The 23838-nt window shown below is 39.7% G+C and overlaps 1 protein-coding gene across 1 annotated transcript in view; it reads right to left on the bottom strand.

Annotated features, from left to right (window-relative positions):
* The window catches only part of ephb2b (eph receptor B2b), a 132504-nt gene that overhangs the window by 58518 nt on the left and 50148 nt on the right, over positions 1 to 23838 (bottom strand). Inside the window, exon 3 of the mRNA XM_057361897.1 lies at positions 16040 to 16724. Coding sequence (XP_057217880.1) covers positions 16040 to 16724 — 685 coding nt within the window. The remainder of the gene's footprint in view (positions 1 to 16039; positions 16725 to 23838) is intronic.

Genomic DNA, 23838 nt, shown 5'->3' with positions numbered 1-23838 from the left:
TGGAATGAAATATGGGACATTTTTCCCTTAAAAGATAATATGTGTTTGGTTTACTGTTGTCTGGGGGCCTGATCTCAAGGCAAGAGCGATGTGCTGTAGCATTTTCACACACTCCATTGTGTGCTTAAAATCCCATTTTAAAACAATAATCGTCATTTTTTATCACAACACGAATCTTTGAGTGTGAGAAATGTACAGTTAAATATTTTCACATTTCATATGTTAAAGGGACAGTTCACTCATGAATAAAAAAATATGTTGTTATTTACTCACCCTGGAGTTTTCCAAATCTCAATAATTTAATTTCTTCTACTAAACACAAAGGAAGATACTTGGAAGAATGCTTTTAACCAAACAGTTCTTGACCACCATTGACTGTCAGTAGGAAAAATTGCAATGGTCAAAAGTGCCCCAGAACTGTTTGCTTTCATACGGTCTTCAAAAAAATCCTTTGTGTTCAACAGAACAAAGAAATTTATAAAGCAATTTTCCTACTATGGAAGTCAAAGGTGGCCAAGAACTGTTTGGTTACAAGCATTCTTCCAAATATCTTTCTCTGTGTTCATCAGAACAAAGAAATATATACAAATTTGGAACAACTTGAGAGAGAGTAAATGAAGATAGAATTTGTATTTTTGATTGAACTATTCTTTTAAGCTTGTACAATTAATAAGACATCCAGTTTGGAGGAAAACATGTTTGAAAACATTTATTTGATTATATCTTTAAATAATAATAGTATTCGATTTTTTGCAATTATGTTTCGGGTCGCTAAAGGAACAGAAATTGCACGACTCAGTTTGAGACACAGGTGCACACAAAAACCCCAAAAGCAAGATGATCCTTCCCAGCAAGCAGCGCTAGCAGGCGAAAAATAGTCCTACGTCCAAAAACACTACTATGGCCTCGTGATGAAAGCGTTACCATGCCGACGGATTCCAATGACACCTCTGAATTCAGCAGCGGCTGATTAGGGTGAGCCAATTACGGCAGGTCCAGCTGCCAATCAACCTAAACTGCAAATCCATCTTCAAACAAATGCTGAAATCACAGAGCCGCAAGTCAGACCTTCCGAAAACACTAAGCTGTCATATTCGCACAGACCGGTACAGAACTCAACACTGGGCCTGTGACAGCTCATTACTGTAATATGAGCTTTTGATGGTTGTTTGCCAGCAGGTCTCTTATATACTCTGTGTGAGGGGAGAGTGTTTATATATGACTTATGTTTATATATTTATTTCTTTGCACTTCATTGATCGTCTGAGGAATTTTAGCCTTAGGAAGAACAGTTGAGTCAATACTGGGCACGTGCCAAGTAAAACACATATATGCACAACCACATAAATGCTCACATTGGCATCGATGCTCATTTGATTTTAAAATCCCGTATCGTGACCGCAGAAGGCCGCTTAATCTAAATGAAGTGTAATGGAACCCTCAGAGGTTCGGTCTGGAGGCCGAGTGTGACTGAGAAACTAGCCGGATTAGTTTAAGGTTTCTGCAGCTAGCGGGATTAGCCTACAGGGTCGGACGGGGCTTGTTGGACAGACACGCTTTGCAACAACGATCTTTAGAAAGACATGACAGTTGGATGCTGCTGAGCCAGGGGGATGTGCGGCCTGCCAGAACTTACCACTTACAAGGCTTCTTGCCAGTAAAGTGGAAGGCGAAACAAAAATGGAGGCGTTCACATTTGTGGAAGATTTACTGGATGCTTTCAGTAGACTGCATCAGCAAACGTCTACCAGTGTGACGGAATTTAATTTGGGGTGGATCGTTTCATTCCAGCTATGAGTGATCTGCGTCCAAGCACGGCTCTGGTCCACGTCGAGGCGCATGCACCCTCGAGAAATGTATAAACACAGAGGCCTCGTGCTTTACAGTCTGTGACGACATCCACAGTCTCCGTTTAAGGTCCAGTGACATCAAGCCGAACCACAACAATTAAGCAGGCGCCTACCATTGTAGGCACATGATGTTTTGAGAAAAACATGCTAATTGAGACTATTTTCAGAGCTTGAAGGAACTCGGGCCTCCCAAAGGGTCAAATACCTGCTTATCAGCATAACAGGTCATGCACAGAAGCGCTCAATTAGCCAGCACTTCAGATTTGTACAGGGCAACCGCTGTTTTCGGCACGCACTCCTTATCAACACAACCAAGGCGCCAACTGACAAGCAGCACCCACAAAAGCCTGACTGCAGCCTGTGCTGAAAGGCTAAAGTGAGATGCTAGATGAAGGATTGATTGTAGTTACATGCATATGAATAGGAAGAGGTCATTATTTGGACGTGAGGAAGTACAGCACGCCAAACCGTAACAATACAATAGTGGATTATACTGATAGTTTGGACTGTCAGGCTAGAAATAAAACATTAGGTTTTTAAAATATTCTCTCAAACAAATATTCCCCTGCTCATCCATGTGCTGACAGCATACTGAAAAAACATGTTTACAAAGCTTAGCAACCAACCTGTGCCTGGGCTTGCATGTACAGTATATAGGGCTTCAATAAAGACTTTCAATGTTTGTTCACGTTTCTTTTCCTTCATTTTCCTAGGTAAAACAGCCAAGACAAAATAATTATATTGGCACGTGTGTTTGAGGTCTTGTTATAAGACATAGCAAAATGTCAATGCTTGCATGACTACTACTAATTTCTACTCTACAAGTTGGCAGGTGAATGTTTATCTTATGTAAATGACTCATCACGCAGCATCAGCAGTCTTCCAACGCTGCCTTGACGAAACGTGTCAAGAAAATGTGAGATGATCCAGGCGAGAGGAGTAAACTTGCATATTGTCTCTTCCAGTAGATTTGGGCAAAATGGAGAATATAAGAATTGGGTCATTTTGAACGAATGACTGTGAATTTAAAAGAATGAAAATTCTGTCATCATTGACTCACCCTCTTGTCATTTCAAACGTGTATGACTTTCTTTCTTCTGCAGAACACAAAAGAAGATATTTTAAAGAATGTCGGTAACCGAACAACGGCAGTACCTAATGTATTTACCACAAAACCAATGTCAATGGGTACCGCCGTGGTTCAGTGATGAAATGTATTCCTTACATTCACACACATTCTTGAAGCCTTATTGTACTCTTTTGTAGCATAGCAAGCAAAGAATCTCAATGCTTAGACGCCATCTGATATGCTGCTGTGAGGGGAACCTAAAACTTTCAACAGCGTGAAGAAGAGGGAGGAACTCGGGAACAAGTGTTGTCATGGGACAGCGATGTATTCATTAGTGGGATTAGTTGTGCATAAACAACCATTACTACATAGAGAAGGCATGTCTGCCACTGTTAACTGAACGATTCAGAAACTCTCCGTTGTTCCCGATCATACAGTTCTGTTGGGCTCTCGTGATTGAGTGAAAGTGATCTGTTGCCAAAATAGGTCACTGTGTCAAAACATGTCATGAAGGAACTCTTTCCCCAAATCGATATGTGACGATCTATTAATGGTAACAGGGTCAAGAGGAGGAGCTGCCATAGTTGTATAGGGAGGGAGTGACATCATCAGGGCGTTATGAGCTGATACACAGTCAGTTGGCACTTACGTTAGATGTCTCCCCCCTGGCTTTAGGTCGTGCCAAATTCCACTCAGGGTGTCAAAGTCATCCATGTCTCTTGCCACTCCGAGCACTATTAACAATGTATTACTTGTCGTTCGCTAATCAAATCTCATTATTAGCGATTGATAGACATGGTGGATTGAGAAGCGAAAAAACGTTCAAAACCATTATGCACGTTTTTCTCTGCATCGTACTCAAAGTAGTGAATAAGACCACAGCGTGCCAGCCAGTTTAAACAAGAACTGAATGGAGGGCGCATAGCGAGACTCTTTGATCACCGGGAGCTGGTCAATAATGCTAATGCGTTGTCCTGGACCCAGCGCAACCATTCATCACATGGGCCTATTAGACCGGACAGCAACACAAAGCAGTCTGCCCTGGGCTTGCTAGAGTAAAGAGACGAACAGAAATTAGGAAGCATTTGAAAAGTAACAAAGGAAATCCTTAGTGGGGACAATGGCGTTAAGATATTTATTTGTTTGTTTGTTTTAACAACATGGTTAAATCGTAATTCTGTGAACAGCAGTCTGAGAAGGAGTGTTAGAGTTCTGAAAGACAAACACGACGACTTCTAAGAGCTGCGGATGGAGCAATGTGGTATTTTCGGCATATTTATCATTGTCCAAGCAACAGGGGTTTTCCTTTTCTCTCCGCTTTTCCTTTGGTTTCACCAAAAAGCCTTCACGACAGCCTTATTTTCATACTTAGCTTGCAAAATGCCAAAGAAACAAAGAAAGTCATTAATGACAGGCTCTAATCTATTCCTCTCGTTCTACAGGAAGACTGTCTGCCAGCTTGGTGAGCCTCTGTGGTGCCACCACATAGTCTGCTGGCGCTAGCTTGTGAAAAGCGAGCCGCATCGACAACTAGCACGTACAGGCGCCTCCTGGCCCTGCCCAAACCTCGCCGAATACCACCACGGTGCCAGCAGCCTCGAGTCGGCAACGCCGGACGAGTTTGGATATAGTACGCTCGCTTCCTGCTGGGGTTACGGTGACCCTAAACGTCTCCGTATTGGTGAGCGAACATTAATGTGTTTAACCTTCTCACCGCAATCCACATTTATTTTAGAAAATATAAATGAATTTTCCCTTGAATGAGTGCAGGTTTCCTGAAACCAGAGGTAGAACGTGGATCGTATTGCATAAACAGAATTACGTTCCCCCGCACTGGAACGAAGCATCCCGGTACCTGTCGAATATTTTCGGGCCTGCATACGGCCTCCTTAAAGAACTCCTGTCCCATATACTGCCAATCTCTCCAAGCACCTCACAATCCACAAGGGCACTATTCATAATTGGAGATGGTCCAAGCCTCGCTTACCACCCCACATTCTCTTCCATCATTAGAAACCGGGTATTATCGTATTAGTCTTGGAATGTTCCTTTTCATGAGAACAGTTACCAGTTAACCATCCACCACTGTCCCACAGAGATACTGTATATTCAAACGGTGCCCGGGCTAAATTAGTTCAGCCTGTATATTAAAGATAGGAAATGCTAGCGACTAATTGAGTCGTCTGTTTTCTTCATAATGTCCGGCACATATCGTCCGGTTTGCCAACTGCACTCCACAAGGAGGCCAAGAAATGTTCTGTTTTTTAATTCATCACGTGCCCGAAATCTGCTGAGAGAGGAGAAATTAAAACAAAAACCATTACGATTATTTATGCACAGTGTTTGTTTAGCATTACCCTGCAAGGGAACTTAAAGGGTTTACCTGGCCTTTAATGCTAGTTTACAAGGAACATAGGACTGTTAGTTATGCGCAGCGCTGTGCAGACCACATGGCTCTGTATTTCATTTTATTTATACTCATATGTATTCATTATTGGAGATTCGATTTCAAACCACACTTTAGGCCGTTAGAGTCTCATGCCGTATAAGCAAATACGCCTCAAGGTACACAAACGAAACCATGTTTTAAATTACACCACTTATAAAGTCCTTGAAGAAGTCTGTATTGGAGCAAAACAGTGAAAATAAGACTGAAGAGGCAAAGTTTAGAGCCTTTGTTGGCAATAGCATAAAGTTTCAATAATTACGTTTTGGTGATTAAACCAAAGTGCTTTTCGAGAGGACATTGAGTGTGCCAAATAAAACCTCAGAAAAGTGAGAAACAAATCGTTTGTCAGGAAGGGATGAACTTAGTGTCTGCAGAACGTTGAACTTGGCAAGTGTTGACTGAAGAACTCGCTTAAACTGAGGTCTGTATTAGTTGCTGTTTATTTGCTTTAGCCCTTCTCAAAATGGAGTCGTGAGGAGACTCGCTTTACTTTCAGATTTATCTATCCAGGCAAACAGCAGGTGAGTATGTCACGGTATCCTCTAGATGAACTCCTCTACCTAAACAAAAGTAGGGAGTGTTGTGAAGATATCCATCTCTCAGTAGGAGACTCTAGAGGTGCGCCGAGCCTAAGAATAGCTCATTAGATTGTGTCATTTATTTGCTTTGCAGCGCTTGGGGCAACTACAATTTACATCCTTAAGCTTGCGTAACAAAAGAATTTACAAGGCTGCTTTTCTATATTTACTTTCTTTCCTAAGGCGACACAATTGATATCTCTTTATAACTTTATCAAGTGCAGTACAATATCCAGAAGGATAGGTACAAGTGAGTCAGTCGGGAATATACAATAGAGGTGATATTAAATGAATATTTCTCTCCAAAATGAAAATTCTGTCATATTTTACTTTCACTTTTATATTGTTTCATGTTGTTTTCGTTCTTTAAAAAAAAGAAATGAAATATTTGATAACACAATAAGGCTATAGCCGTTTTGTAAATGCATTAGTTAACATGAACTAACAATGAGAAATATAGTTTTCCAGCATTTATTCATCTTTGTTAATGTTAGTTAATGCCAAATTACAAGTGTTCATGTTAGTTCATTGTGTCAACTAATGTTAACAATTAAAATATTTTATTTGAAAAAATAAAGTGTTTCTGAAATTAACATGAACTAAGTAAGGTAATAAATAAATGCTGCAGAACTATTGATTATTGTTAGTTCATGTTAGCTAATGCATTAACTAATGTTAAAGTGGAAGTTCACCCAAAAATCAACAACGATGTCTTTAGTACTTTTCTGGACCTTGGCAAAAACTGACACCATGGTTTCAATGAGGAGGCCTGGAAAGCTCTCGGATGTCACCTAAATACCTTTATTTGTGCTCTGAAGACGCCGGAAGTTCTCTAAACATGTTTAACGTCATGTGGGTGAGTAAAAAATCACACAAAGTTGATTTTTGGATGAACTATCCCTTTAACAAATACAACCTTACGGTAAAGCGTTACTCATTATTTTAATAAATAATTAATATGTCTTGAGGCAACTTAGGTTAATAATTCACTGATAAATCTTCCCATCTGACCTATAGCTCTCAAATCTCATTAATATTTGTGTATCCATACATGCTCCATCACGACTGATAAACCAGTGACTTTGGGCATCACTGGCGTCAAACCTTCCACAATCTGGAATGATTTTAAGCGCTTCTGTGCAGCAGAGGGAAAAAATAACATTTTCTGACATCATTACAGTAAGAACCTTGACGTTTTAAGTCCCAAAACCGTGAAAAAATCCTGTAATTCCTCTCTACCTGTGGTGCCTATACTTGGAGAAGGTTTAGAGTTTAAGGACAGAACTTTACCACAAGTAAAGCCCTGAAGGTGTGTTTCCCAGAGTTATCCTGGTAAACTTCAGAGAGGGATTTTATATTTCAAATGGAAAATCTATAGGCAAGCCGGGAGTTCCTCAAATCGCATGCAAATCCCAAAACCTACATAGTCTGTGCAAGTTTCGATTGTTTGGATGAATCACGCAGTGTGTGTTCAAATCTCTATAGATTTTTTTGACTGCATGTTACCAAACATAAACAGCCACAACTGTATCTATGAATCCAATGACAAATATTATTTTGCTATTGCTGTTTGGCAGCAACTGAATAAAACAGTTGAGTGCCTTTATTGCACACTATAATCTTAACTGTTTACAGCATCATGTCTCAATTGTCAGAATTTATTTATTTTTCCATATTTGCCAATTCCCTTTCTACCAAAGCTTTTATACCGCACTTTAAACAACAAATATTCTGTACACTCAGAGAAATCGCTGTTTCGAGTGTTCTTCAAGAGGAAAGACCAGAACTGAATGCTGATATTAGCACAGCATGTCATCTCAACTACGAGGCGTCCATTACCGATGATCCAGTCGAGGGGTAAGCACATGCTCTTATCTTTTGCCCTTCACCCACTGTCTTGTTTAATCTTTAATCACCATGAAAGAGGGCCAGGAGACATCATGTAGAGACCTTTTGTCACCAATGGTTTCTTATTTTAGAATCCATTACTACTATGTGTAATGTACCCTTGAAGATAAGGGGCACACCTACAAGACATTTGTCTTGTACTTACTGTGAATCGGTAATCTGTAAATGTCATATTTACATTTTGTGGTATTCTTCAAATTTAGTATTACGTATCACAGCCAAGCATTTGCAAATGTACTTATTACAATTAAAAACTTTAAAAAATTAATGTAAAAATAATAGTAATAATAATACATAGACCTCATGGCAAAATGCAGTTTTTTTAACTGAACGGTATAGTTCGAGTCTTGAGATGTGAAGTGAAGACCTTAACATGCACTGTAAGAAGATCTCATAAGTGATGTTTGTGAGGTCATATAACAGGGAGGACACCGAATGCTTTGTAGTCTATACCCCTCTGTGCATGGCCGGGGGTCAACAGAGTGCGAACAACTGGAATCTTCCTGCGAAGACAGTCGCAGCGTGACACAGATAGCGGTCCTAACCTCACGCTGGAATGAAAGCCATCTATCAAAACCTCCAGAAAAGGCTTGAAGTGTAACAAATTCCTAGTCCCCCACGACCCTCAAATGTCACTCAAGGTTAAAGAATTGCAATTTATATTGGCTTGCATGTCAATTGAATTCATCCATCACTCGTTGCTGCCGAAACGCCGCAACAGCTGTACAGCTATTTGAGCCTGATTTCTTCACCAGAATCCAATGGTATTTGCAGCAAAACACGCTTCCATTTCTGCAGGCCCTTGTTTTGTATTCGCTGGCGCTTAGCAGACGTGTAGCTCTTCTGAGGACATGTGCCCTGTTTCCTTTCTCTGACCCATGGCGAACTGATACTGTATCCTGTGCAGGCCTTCCAGTGGCACATCTGTCAGAGCATGAATCAGAAGAGATGAAAGAAATCTCTGGCATGTTCGCGAGAGGTCCTGTGTATGATTGGAAAAAAAGGATAAGCGTTCTGGCTTCTGAAGAGATCAGAACTGCTTCTCCACCTTGGCCTAGTTATGCAGGAAGAAAGCATTTCATCAGCATATAGTTTAAACCTGTAGATATTTGTCTGACCTTTGCTTAGATGTGTGAATGAAAGATAAGAAGCCTTAAGTAAGGCACGCGTGAGAAACACATGAAAAAATGAAGAAAAAAAACTAGATACAGTATATGAAGAATATGGAGCTCTAAAATCATTTTTTTAGCTATGTTGATGTGTGCTTGTTATTTTATTATTTATGGGTTTTATTTTAATCTTGCTATAAAAATTCATTTATATTTCTGTTTTCGTTTTGTTTTCATTTGAAGAGTTTGGTTCCAAAATGAGTTCAAAAATCATGTTTTTTTATTGTGCATTCCAATTAATATCAATCAAACTGCAGTTGGTTTGTTTTGATTTAAGCCATAATAACTCAAAAAAATACATCTAACAAAATAATAACATGATAACATAATAAAAAACATGATTTTTGAAAATAAATAAATAATAATTATCTCACTTTGGAACCAAACTCTTCATTTACTTTCAGTTAATAATTTTGGTGCCTCAAACTTATTTCAGTTCAGTGCCGAGGCAACATTTTTAATTTAGTTCTCATTTACAATTTTTATTTAGTTCAAGATTTTCAAATGACATTTAAGCCAATATTTGATTTGATTTCAATTAACAGAAATGTTTTCATAGTTTTGGTAAACTATAATAACCGTGACGGGAATGACATAGCTGAAATAATGTGGTCTTGGGAGAAATGTTCATTCATTTTCTTCAAGTCTCCAATCAAAAGTTGAGACATTATTAAGATCTTCTTTAAAACTGTAAAAAGTACTCTAAAATAGGCACTCCAGGAGAAAAAAGAGAACCAGGAGATGTAACCAAAAGTTAAACTTTTCTCTATCTCATCTCATTGTCATTTAGGAAAAACAATTTCGGTGCCGAATAGATCTAATTTCTTTTTTTTTGCATGTACTATAGCTGATACCTGAGAACTTCCAACGTGTGCAGAAAAAATGACATGCGTGAGAAATCCCCCCAGCCGGCCAATGATCTGAGCCGCCACAGAATAGTGATTACTGCTGCTGAGGATGGGCCGCCAACAAGTTCAATCCCAGTGGAGATGTGAGCTAATGACTGGCTGCTCGGAGATGCATGTGGAACAAGTTAACACATCATGTTCCCTAAGCTCCGGGCCGTTCCCAGTCGTTTCAGTCTGGCGTTATCACTTTCAAGAGAGTGATGAATGTGCTGAGAGGAAAACGACGAGCGCTCCTCAACGGCTGGATGGGTGTGTGGGGGATAGCTTTAGCTAGAGAAATGTTACATCCATTCTGCTTCAGAGAAGGGAGGAAAAAAACACCAGGAAGGCTGAAATCTCCATTACAGCTAAGCAACATGAAATAAAAGTATATCACAACCCTCGTGGGTCTCTGTAGGTGGGTAGACAGCTCCTATGGTACTTGTGATCCTAATCCTTGGCTTGAGGAATCTTTATTTTCTGGCCACAGGGTTGAGAGCGACCGGTCGTAAGGACTTTGCCGTGCATTTACCGTCACTTTGAGTTCTGGGTTATACTCTCGCACCCACGTCAGGCTTCGGAACAAACAGTACAAGAGGGTTTTATTTCACTGCTTAATGTTCTTTACTTTCCCAATTAGATTGCACACTGGAGGGTTGGCAGGAGCACAGCCGCTATGAGTTCAGCCATAAAACCGTGCCATGGGTCACATGTGGATTCAAACTGTCTGAAAATGGCAGAGAGGCCAAATTGTAAGTGCTCACAAGGCTACAGAGAAAGTCGAGAGGTTTGCGTTACACTGCGAGCGTGATTATTTGAATTGTGTGTATGTGTCTGTCAGCATGAGATAATGCAGAAAATTGTGTGATCAAGTGTTGAAGAGCAGCTGTGGTAAGAGCTCACTTCAGTCGAACAACATTCAAATCCACCAACGTGAGAATATATCAATGCTTGAGCTGGAATACTTTTTGGACAACAAGCGCATTTCAGTTACCGTCAACTTGAGACAGACTGAGCGCCAGAGCTGCGTTGTTTAGCACGCTGATGAAATTGTGAGATTCAATGTGTTATTGGGTTTCCAGAAGAGCAAGTTCAACAGCTAACACAACCAGTTTCCAATTTCGTTAAACTGCAAAGCAAAACAAAAATGCGTTCGCAAACAAGATATTTGGGATAATTGTGGCATCAGAGAGGTATTCAGCAAAATGCATCTGTCAGTCTCAATGAAAAAAGCAACAAGAGAACTCTCAGGAGAAAATCTGAAAAGCGAAACGTTTCCAGTTGTTCTCAATCTCACAGCTGTCTTGGAGAAAAAATTGAAATGTTTAAGAGATCTCATTTGTGATTTTAGATTTAATCACAAAAAGGAACGCTTACATTTTTTCTTCGATAACGTCACATTACAGTTGTCTTGTGAATGATTAAAACCAAACTTTTGTTTCTTTACAGGTTTGGTATTTGGAAGGAGAAATTGTAAAGAGAAAAATACCTCATTCGACCAGTGTTTATTTAGTTTAATGTCTCACGCTGAGCCTCTGGGACATCGAGCTGGCCAAAAGCATGGCTGTGTCCTACGTTTGCTGTTAGCCAATTAGAGCTTTCATTAAAAGCAGATGCACCCTGGGAAATAAAGGGAGCTGCAGCGGTGTTTCTGCGTCGTGATGATTTTTCTTGTGTCCAGATGGAAGGTGGCCAGGACCAGGAATCCAGAGGGATACTACTGTTCTTGTTTACTGTCAGTATCTTCCCCGTCCTTTATCCCCTTCTTCAGCCTCCTATTTCATCTGGTCATGGTTGTCTTCAACTTGTTTTATCCGGAATTAGTTTAAGACTGCAGAGCCCGGTGCTGTAATCTTCTGGCATTGAATGTGCCATCACTCAGCAATTTCTTACCAACTTAAAGACTAAAGTGCGGTTGGTAGGAAGAGTTACGTTTCAGATTATGCCTAATATTATTTATGTATTGTTCTGAATCATCTGCTCTGGTGTTCATCATTGGGGGATTTTTTGTTCATTATGTGAAACTTGAAAACCATAAATGTAATAATCAAGTTAAAAGAAAGATATTTTATTCTGAGGGTTCTGTGCAGTCTTTTGTATCACAGAGCCATAAATTGTGGATCTGCGAAGTGCACAGCTACATTCCTGAGCAACATGTGAGTCAAAGTTTACCGCTCTTAAACTTGCTTTCTTTCATCGTTACCGTGACATGAAAAGGCCTCGATGTTCCTTTCCGACATCAGCGCATGAAAACTACTCAACAGGTGGAAGGTCTGCGGTCTTTCAGCATGGCCGGGCAAGTATCATGTCTTACTTCAACAAAGCAACATTGCTTAGAAGACTTTCGTCAACTTGTCAAACTAAAAGAGTGATTTGTCCCAGCGAGGCTGCATTTGGTCGTGTTGATATATAGACATTTGCGTTATGGAATTTAAGTTACACTACTTGTACTTTGTTCTGTAGAATGATCCGATTACAATTAAAAAATTTAAAAATATTGTTTAAGGAGCTGAAGCCAGTGAACATGTGTCTCATTATGTCCTTCAGAGCATTCTGCTTTGATTTCAAACGAACACATTCTGTGAACAAGACCCCACGTGTCTCCAGAGGGTCCCCGTCTCACGCAGCTCAAAAAGAAATTAGATCTGGGCATTTCGGCTAAAGGAACCCGGCTCACTTCATTTACTTCCAACGCCTCCCTGAGAGGAAATTTAATATTGGTAGGCTGGTAAAACAATCTCAATTCGCTGACAAGAAGCCAAAGTCATTGCAAGCGTAAACAAATTGGTGTGTCGTCAATATTTTGACAGACGTCACGTCGAAGAATATTTTTCTGTTGAAAGCGTCGGCGAAGACTTAATTGAAACATGCGTAATTACATGCTATGTCATAGCGAGGTGTTTAGAAAATGTGTCGGCGCAGTTGCGAAAGTAGCCGTGCGAGACGTCTTTCATCTCCAGATCGTACGATATCTTTGTGACCTACAACCTGGAATGTAAAGGGATATGGCGGCATCCCCACGCAAACATCTTTCACAAATCAATTCATTACGCCCGACCTTCGGCACTTGAAAAAGCCCTCTTGCTAGCATCAACCCATCCCCCTGACCGCTGACCACAGTCCTGACATTGTCTCACGCGGCAGTATCGGCTTTCCTCTGCCACACAGATAAATGGCTGGATGAATTGAAGGCAGACCTAGATCAAAACCGCTTATGTATAAGAGAGGCAACCACCATCAATATACTTCTACTTCTTAAATGATTCTATATCATTTCTTGTTACGTATTCCTTCTGACTTTTCTTCTTTCAGTTGTAGCCTGGGGTATCGTGACTACTGAATGTCTTTATTAATAAAGTGAATTTAACCACTTTTTTGCGTCACAATAGTGCACTTTGTCAGTGTATTTTATACACATTGTGCAGTTCTCCTACACTCCGCAGAGTAAGTGTGCAAGTGTGAGATTTGGCTACGACAGGACCATGGACCGATGACGACACGTCCTCTCTGCCATGCTCTCAATGAAGGTGCGAATGATGATGGGTAATGAAAAATGACGCTTATTATAAGTGTAGTCAAGTCATATGATGAACAAAGTGCCTTAAAATTCCCATGAAATCAAAATTGACCCTGTTTGCATTGTAAACGCACGTTGCTGTTGCTGCGGCGTGTTACTCTGAAGGGTTCCTTTTTGTACCTCTACGGGTAAATAAAACATCAAATGTTGTTTTTTGGTATGTTTTTAACACTTCAAATTGATTGGATCAAGTTTCTTTCAAAAATAGAACTGGAGGCATCGCTATTCCAGAGCAGAAGTAAAAACCGAAGTGGAAAATTACTTTTAATTATTAAACGGTGGTTTTCTAGATCCAATCAATTCGTAGTGTAAAAAAACAAGCCACACCTTCTGTTTTTATTTTTCAGTATTCTGTCTGAATATGTCACAATACTGAAGTCAATCGTGACTTCCGGTTTACACTGCCTTTAAAATTGCATATACTGCATAAACTATGCAAGTTTGCAAATGAAGAAAAAATACGTGACAGTAATGCTAGTTTATGCCTGCTATATGTCTTGATGCAACAATGAGAATGCAATGCATACTTATATTGCACTATACACAGTATTACATTCTGACGGTATTTTTCACTGATCTGCTGGCCGTTCTAGTGCCTCAATAACGTTGCAAACAGCGAAATTGGCAAAATGATAAAATGACTTGCAATTAGAAATTTTCAGTGATTTGCAATCAGGGTCTGTTGCAAAATATAATAAAATATTGCTCAGCTATTAATATTCACCAACGCTTTGTGGTGAGCTAAACACTCAAATGATTACAATCATTATTCTCTCTCTTTGGATTTACAGCCTCTGTCGAGAAAACACTGACAGCAGTAATGTGAAAGCCTCTATCAAGCACCCTTTTCAAAGCCTGTTTGATTTAGCTATGAGCATCTACATTAGTCACCGCCATTTAATTGTTTTTAAATCCAGCTGTTTACAGAGATCCCCGGACAAGCAGACCCTGGGGATATTTAAATCCACAGTGTATCGTAAATGACAGGTGGGTCAAAAACAACCAAATGTGTATAATTCTGCAGGCTCTTGGGTTTGGAGTACACTGATCTACATTTTATTTTTTTTGTCATCGACAGGTGCTCCAAAGGGACGATTGCGCCCCTCATTAAATGTCATTGAATGCGTTCCGCCGGAGCGCCGCCCCGCGAATGTCTGCGATGAGCATCTATTATCACAGCTCATTCTGGCCTGGACGGGGAGCCGGTGAGGTAATTACAAGCAGGCCTATGAAGCACGTGTGTGCGCGTCTGCCTGTACGAGTGGGTGCATTTGTGGAAAGGAAGGAGGGGGGTGTCTGAAACACAGGTGGGCGTTTTATTGTGTCGTCTGTGTCAGCATGGTGCCTGTCTGCAGGCTGGCGTTGCCGTGGGAACAGGACCCGCCGTCGGGCGGAACGAGAGCTCCTGCTGCAGTGTGAGTTGAATTACAGGTGAGAAGGACTGAAGCAGAGAAGCGCTGGGGCTTGGCTTAGAAACGATCAATACCTTCACATGCTGAGAAAGGGCCAGTTTACGTCAACGCTGCACTGGGATTCGGTGAGGGGGAAAAAGAGCCGTGTTGGCCACATGAATGTGTTTGAGTTGCTTCGGACAGCACGGAGAAACCACAACATCAATAGTGGGCTGATTCTTGAGCTCCAGTATGGGTAAAAATGAGCTGGTAGGAAAATGTACATAGCTTATAGGTCCCTTTACAATACAGTCAGAATGTCTAAAAACAAGAGGACTGATTTATGTCTGTACATAAGAGGATTTTTGGCAGTCTGTTTTTCCAAATGGTATATCCATAGATGGGGATGAAAGAAAACCTGCTGAAATGTCCCAATGTCCTAATATATAACGGAATAATGTAATGTATTTCTTCCAACCATTCTATTCAGGTTATTACAAAGAAAGGAGCCTGCAGTTTTTTTGGACAAATATGTCTCCAAATCATCACAATATAACTATTTACTAAGTATTAATTATAATTAATTACTAATTATTGACTTATTTACCAAGTTTCTATATGTAAAGCAATTAGTAACACTAAAACCTTAGTAACTAAGTAAATACTATTAGTAAATAATTATAAATCATTAATATTGCAATATATATTACAATTTATAAACAAGGGTTAGAAGGCACCTCCAGTTACATTCTTTTTTTAATTAATCATACATACATTATTAAATCTTAAAAATATTCGTTTAACATTTTGATTTAGTTATTAATGTTCTGTTGGTTGTATTTTGTTGAAACAAGAAGTTCTTCGGGACCAGCGTTAAACTAGCATTGTTTACGTCATCTGAAGTGTCTCACAGGAAACATTTGAGATTTTTGTGTACATGTTATTTAAGTGAATTTGCTTCAAATTTTCCCATTATTTTAGGAAAAAATACAAGTAGAAAACTGACTTCTGAAAATGTTATGCATTCACGATCAGTGAATGAGCCCCAATGTGTTCTGTCTTGTATTCTGTCTGTGGTCAGCAGAAAGCATGACCTAAAAATAAAAGAGTTTCGTGCACCATGCCAAGATTTTCACACATTAGCCAAACGAGTCAGCTTACCTCTGCAAACCGTTCCGTTGTCCACAGCCTCGTGACCAGCCTTACACATACAGCGGCCAATAGGGACCATCCACTCTCCATCTCCATTACAGTACAGTTTAATAGGAACGTCAACTTCCTCAGCGTTAGCGATGCACACACCCCTCGCTGCCACCAGTGAGGTGCTCTCCGCCCCTGAAAGCGTCTCCTGAAATATTGCTCGGTTCCGGACCGTGCGAGGGCATTTCCTATAGAACACTCGTACCGCAATGAGCGACATACACCCGCCATAGTCCTGGAAAGCTAGGTAGAAACCATTGCGTGAAACAGGCCCAAAACTGCGAACCTCTGTGTTAATCTTCATCACCCGTCCACCCAGATCCACTTGGGAGAAGCTCTCGTCGGCCGCAATGGTGTCCACTTTTATCCAAGGGTTTTCCATCCAAGGGGGGAAGACTTTGGTGGCCGTGTCGGTATCCGATTCATAATAGTAGAGATTAAATGTTTCTTTGCACGATCCCGGTACCCTCGGGATGCTGCTGCAGTCACGTACTGAAAATTTCATCTCCACGTGAATGCGTTGTGCCCCTCTTCGTCTGATGTACTTGGTGCGCACCCAGTTGTTTTGGTTGGCATCGAATACGTTACACACCTGATAGGTGCGGATGGTGTTCATGTGTTCATCATAGCCGCTCACTTCTTCCCACTATAGAGAGGAAAAGATAAAGAGAGGGTTTATGTATTTGTTCTGGAGGCTTGTTGATCTAAAACGCAACATATGCTGGTGACCAGCTAGGCTTTTTCTTTAAGCAGGGAGATTACAGAGCAGAGAAGGAATGAGCCGGGGAAGAGGGTAAAATTTGCTTGCTTTTCTGCCAGCAGGTTCTGGCACTCGGTATAAAGAGAACTGTCATTGGGCTGTGTTTTTTGGAGACCCTCTCTGACTGTGCCAAATGATCCTACACCCCCTACCTTTCTCTATTTCTTGCTCTGTTTAAGAAAATGTATTATTAATACAGCTCAGATCGTGACGAAGAACAGGTGATAGACTTTGATGTTTACACACTTATTCATTTCTTGCTGTGCTGCCTATTTTCTGTCCTCAGGCAGCATCAAAATGAATCCAGCATTAGCATAATTTCATACTTTCCTGCATGCTAGACGACAAGAAAAGAACTGAGCGTAGTTTGGTGAAATTAAACAATAAACACTCTGACTTGAAAACATAAATATTACTTGACTATTTTGTGTGCTCTATGTTTTTCATTTTTGGAAATGTGAGTGGTACCTGCCCGTGCTTTGTGGGTGGTTGTCAGGGCCTTTGATATGCAGTTGCTAGAGTTTTCTCTGTGGATTTTATGATGTTGCTAGGGTGTTGAGTCAATGCCTGGGCATTGCTCAGTGGTTGCTAAGGTGATATGCAGTCCACCCTCAGTTCTTTATGATATTCTGGCTATTAAAATCCCCCTGTGGTGAAAATCAAGCCTTTAAATGTTGTTTATATGTCTGTGTGGTGTTTTAAGTTACTTAGAATTACATCAAAGTCATTTTTAAAGCATTAAGAAATGTTATCACAAGGAAAATCTTTCATGCCGATGCTCTCCTTCTAAAACCTTGTATCTCCTTATTTTCACCCTTTATGTTTGTCACTGGGTTTTGCAAATATCTAACCTATAAAAATGTTAGAAAGTGCTTTTCAAATTTAACAACACAATATTTAGTCATTTTAAAAGTACAGTTTCTTTGCATTTCCTGAAAAACAGAAAAATTTGGACATCAGAGGTTTCTGAAGGACAACAGTATGCAAAGATGATTTTTGAGTAATAAAATGATCGACTGCATGGGGACTTTAAATACAACACTGCACTCTAATAAAAAGCAAATCTGTTGCATTTTTTGCCCATTTTATGATCCACCAAGTAAACATATTTTGTTAAATATTTTGTAATGTTTGTTCAAATACAGACAAACAGAAAATGAAAAAATATATAAGGAAAGAGGATGAAGAATTGAATTTTAAATGAAATATTTTTGTCATACAAAAATCTACAACAATACATTTACCAAAATACCTCCATAATAGTCACATACAAGCAACAGCTTACATCAGGGTATAAGAGGAGGTGAGAAAGAGAGAGACAGAGAGAGAGAGAGAGAGAGAGAGAGAGAGAGAGAGAGAGAGAGAGAGAACATATAATCTTAAACCTACAGAGAATTTACCTTTAGTTGACCTCATGGTAATTAGCACAGCAATGTCAGCTCTTATAGAAACACACATAAAAATGGCATCCCACTGAAGGTTGCAAACCAAAGATAATCAAATTATATGGATGACCGTTTGATAGAGCGAAAGAGACTTCTTGTAAAGTTTACAAGTATATATTGTGCACACTAAAGCATGAAGGGTACATGCACCAGGGACTTCACAACTTGGCCTAAAGTGACTCCAGATGACTCCGTTGTGGTTTCCAGCCAATCCGCCTGCGATCAAGCCACAGGCTTTCAACACTAAACAAGCAAAATACCAGCCACAGGAGTGAGTCAAAGTCTTGACCTTGTCTAATAGGGAAAGCCCTTTTCTTCACCTTAAAAGCTCTTCGTACCGTGGCCTCAAAGCCCAGCAAGCCTATGATCAGCCCAATCCTCCCTTTTCCAACTCCCCCCAAGTGTTTTACTCTTCACTTAACAGCTGACATAATTTCCCAAATTAGTTGCTGCTTAACAAGGATTTTGACAGAGTTTTGACGGGGCTGGGGGAGAAAGTCAAGCCTGTCCAAGACCTCCATTTGGACTAATTAAAAAAGCATTCTTTTCTCACAGCTTTTCTTCTCTGCTCTCATTTGCTTGTTATTCATGACAAAGCTAAATGAGTCTGGATTGAATTGTGGTCATTAGGAGCTGTATGGTTTCCTCGAAACCAAGAGTGTTAAAGTAACTATTGCTCCTAAAAGACATAAATTATCCACGCGTTGTTAAAAATTTGTTGTGATGGTCGTATGCTCTTGGAAGACTTTTATTGGGCCATTTATGGTGCTTGTATTGTCATTTTGGAGATTAAGATCCCCAACCTCTTTATCTTTCATTATATGGAGGAGTTTTAACTGGAATATAAAAGAAAATCTTATGAAATTGAGATGACGTGAATAAACAATATCAGGATTTTAATGTTTGACAAAAACTATGACAGCATTTTAGTGCCATGTTAAAAAATATATTTCATAATTTTTACTTTATTTTAATAATAATGGTTTTGATTGTCAGAATGTAATGATTTTTGTCTCATAAAGGCTTTTTATAAAATGATGTGCTAAACATTATGACTTTTATGACAGAACACAAAAGAAGATGTTTTGAAAAATGTTGTTAACTGGCACCCATTCACTTGCATTGTTCTGTGTCCATACAATAGAAGTGAATGGGTGACAGCATTGTTCGGTTACCAACTTTCTTCAAAATATCTTTTGTGTTCTGTGGATGAAAAACAGTCATACAGGTTTGAAGTGACAAGAAGGTGAGTAAATGATGGCAGAATTTTCATTTTTGGGTGAACTATCCCTTTAATATATCTGAATACATTTTAATGTGGCACTAAATACTGTCAAATACAATTTTTGTTGTTGTTGTAAAATCACAGAACCACAGTCACATGAGAAAAATGTGTGTTTTCCGAATGTTTTGTCTCTGCAGGCAGGCAGGCAGGTGTGTCTCGGGTCAACGGCAGCCATCAACCTTGCTCCTTTTCTTAAGGATGACCCGTTCTTTAAATAAACACTAAGCGGGGTGGAGATGAAGGGTTGTTAAACAAGAGAAGACAGCGTGTAGCATCTTCTTGTTTGTTGCCTGTCATTCTCGCTAATCAAATTAGGAAGAATTGAAAAAGCAAGGTGGTTGCTTATGACGGTGTGTGCGGGAGAAGATGGGTTAAAGACACTCCATACAAACAGCCTTTAAAAAGGCTTTCCTTTGTGCTGTCTGAGCTTCACTGCCACTCTTTTATTAGAGGCAAAGAGAAGAACCAAGCGAGACAGAGGAAGCAAGCGATCAAGTAATAAGTGTGAAATTAAAAGCAGCGTCTTCATTTTTACAGGTTTTTCCATGGACTTTCAATGGGTGTGTGGCTAAAGGATGACCATGTGTTGTAAGATGGATAAGGATGATTTAGCCAGATTCAGTAGTAACTGGGGTGTTTGGTCAAAGGTTTGTAAAATACCCTCTTTATTCTTAGGTTCGTTTAATTAAGAGATGAAACTTTTGCATTTGATGAATGTTACAATAATCATTATCTGCCTTTTTGTAGTGATCTTGGATATCGTGGTGGATCTTATATGTTTCTGTATGGACCCAAAGCAGGAGGTCAGAGTCAACATAGTGAGGTCCTTTGGAGGTGGTGCAGCACTCGGTCACATCGCTATTTACAGGCACCAAATACAAAAAGCACCAACAAAATGATGGCGCCATTGGGTCTAAGGGCAGGCTGCTTTGAGGGTCACAATCAAACATAAGTAGGACTATCACAGAGACTGCTAGTGCAGAACCCAGAGCTTCGGTCCACTGAATGAGAACACAACCTGGGACTTATGGGCCCATGCGGTTCAAATCTGCAGTCTTTTAATCATGACAAGAAAATACTGAATGGATTCTGTGTTCATATTCTACTACTTTCTTAAAAAGTTGAACTAGACTGCTGGTCGTGTAAAAATTGTCATCATTTATTCACTCTCACGTTGTTCAAAACCTGAACACGACTCGTTCTTCTGTGGAACACCAAAGAAGATATTTTGAGAAATGTCTAAGTGGTTTGTATCCATACAATGGACGTCAATGGGGGTCAGTGTTAGGGTTTGGTTACCAATGTTATTCAAAATATCTTTCGTGTTCTGCAGAAGAAAGAAAGGCATACACGTTTGGAATAACATAAGAGTGAGCACATGCAGAACGCAGAATGTTAGGCGTGGGCTCCTTTTTTGGACAAACCAAAGAAAAAAGAATAAAAAACTACTCTTGAAATATTTTATAAGTTGCAATGGGAAAAGGGGCCCTGTGATATATTGCGCAATGTTCTTCTAGAAAGAAGTTCAGAATCGATAACTCCCCTGCCTCCAAAAAAGAGAGAGTTCAACTGAGCTGTAATCTATAAGTCTCCCAGACAGAGACTCGCCCTACTAGATCGGTCCAGCCGAGTGGAACCGCAGGGAGCTCGTACTGAATTATGAAAAAGTCTAGCTCCGGGGGACGGAGAAGTTGGCCGTGATCAAGAGTTGTGTTTTATTAATTGCTCGGCTGTGACATAGCTCGAACATGTATTTGGACTTCAGCGTCTTTTACAAATAAACTGTCACAACCTCATGAAGTTTACATGAAGCCGCAATTAAAGCTCTCCCAGGGTTGTCGTTTGTATTACAGCGTATGTAACCAGCGGAGATGATGAGTCTTTCTATGAAATATGCTGACTCCACATCTCATTGGCCTGTGTGCAAAGCGAGCCTTCGGACTTACAAATACATCATAAATGTGCATAAATAAACAATTCACTCGGAGGCGAGGAGGGCGTGCATGACAGCTCCGGAGGGAGAGTTACCCAATTTGCAGTTGTGGGATTTCTGACAGATAGACTCATAGAGACATTTGTCCTGAGGGGACGTGCGTGACAAATGACATCCAGATATTTTAAAGTGCAGTGGGATTACAACCCAGAGTGAGGGACTGAGATCCCCACCATGAGGAGTGACAGGGACGGCGTGAGTGAGTGATTGAAAGAGAGAGAGAGAACACTGAAGACTAAAATTGAGACCCAACCTACAAACTGAGCAGTCAGTTTCAATTACCTCCATCCACTGGTAATACGCAACATGTGAAGTTAGACAAACAAGCTTCCTATTGCTTCTTTAACCCTTGTCTTTCTCCATCTTCATGTGGATTGTGTTTATATTTGTCTTTATATAAATCAAGGGCGTGACAAATGAGTCACGCTGCCAGGGGCTGCTTGTTTAAATCTTGACATGTGACCACACAGAGTTTGGATTTTTTGATGAAGGGACCACAAAATGGTATAATATAGTCTTTTATAGATCAAATGTAATTGACACAGGTCATTCCGCAGTGGAACAGATTTTAGGAAATTTCCAAAAGCAAGTGCTTTTTTGAGGCGGCTGCTGATGCGTGTGTGTTGTTTTTACATACTGTATTATAAACAGCCTTGATGTGTTCGAAATATGTTTTGTGTAGCTCATGCCATGGCAGTCAGTAATGAGTAAATGCATGGTTTTAAATAAAAGCATAAAGTCCCCATGAACCGGAAGTTGCGATCGTTTTAAACTTTCGTATTTTGACGCATTTCCGAGGAATTTTGAATGAGAAATAGTGGGCGTGGCTTTTGTTTTTCTCTGCGATTTGATTGGATTTATAAAACAACCGTTGCATTTTCAAATGGAACTGGCAGCAGACTGACAGCTAAAGGGAGGGAGTTAACGGATGCTCCGCCCAAGCCGTCTAACATACGTCATCTAAGATGGATAGTCATTACAGGAAGGATTTTTTAGATTTTAACTAAAGATTATGAGGGCACACGGTTTTTAAAAAGAGAATGACCCACATTGATAAACTATTTACAATAAACGCTACAATATTTCATGTTCATAATTTTTACTATCACTGGGACTTTAAAAAGGGTAAAAGCATTAGTTCACACAGAACCAAAGATTCTTGCTGTTCCAAACTTACATGGCTTTCTTTTTAATGGAACACTAAAGAAGATATGCAGATTTTTTTGTGATTGACAACTTTGGTCTCCATTCACTTTCACTGTGTGGCTAAAGTGAAGATTCTTCAAAATGTCTTCTCTTTTTCTCTGGTTCCAATGCAGAAGAATTGTGAATTGGAACTAGTTAGTGATTTCTTGATTTTGTGTGAGCTATCCCTTTGACTTTGCTTTTTTAGCATTTGCAGCATGTACTGCAGATTCACATTCACAATTACAGTAAGACCCCGTCAAACCTCATGTCATTGCGTATTAGTACTAGCAAAACAGTGGGTAGTAGTTCATTAGCATGCAAATACAGTCACGGATGATTAATGATAGCATTTTCATCTGGACGTAGATGCAGTTTAATGAGGAGCACACTACAGCGATTAGTTACACAAATGTACTGCCTCATTTTCATGTTCTGCACCAGTAAGCAACAAGTCAAGATGCATGACCAACACTATCCCGAACATGGAGGCATTTATACACTTCTGTGAAGTCCCTGCAATGGCGTTATCTAATTAAGCCAGTAATGATTTCATTTGCAGCATTATGAGGATGCACACACCATAACAGTTACAAAAAAAGTCACTGTAAAACAAATGTTTGCCTACCAAAGTATTTAAACACTCTGTGTCTATTTTATATATAATTCATGTTAAAATATATTTTTATATAATGCCCTTGAGCTACATTAAGCTTCTGAGTTAAACTTAAAATGTTAGGTTAACAGAATGAATTATGGAGTTCACACTTATCTTTGTAATGTAATGTGCAAACCAGCTCTGAGCTTTATTATTTAAGAATTGTTTTAAAGATTATTTTCTCTGCTTTTTTATTCCATTTTTACAATGAAGAGTATTAAATGCAGTGTTATCACACATTTGCAAAGATGATGTTTGTTTGGTATTCATAGTTCATAAAGCTAGTGGCCTTTAGCTTATGTCTTAGCCAGTAAAACTACACTTGACACATTATTTCCTTTAAAAGCCAACAATTGATTGTAAATGATGTAAAAAAGTAGGTAAAAGTAAGAGGTTTAGACCAACTAAAAAGACTGGTGAGTCATGAGTAGCTA

The sequence above is a fragment of the Triplophysa rosa genome, linkage group LG20 (assembly GCF_024868665.1).
Source record: "Triplophysa rosa linkage group LG20, Trosa_1v2, whole genome shotgun sequence".
Taxonomy (NCBI): Eukaryota; Metazoa; Chordata; class Actinopteri; order Cypriniformes; family Nemacheilidae; genus Triplophysa; species Triplophysa rosa.
Note: the sequence above shows the minus strand (reverse complement) of the source record. Positions and strands in the feature narration are given on the sequence as shown.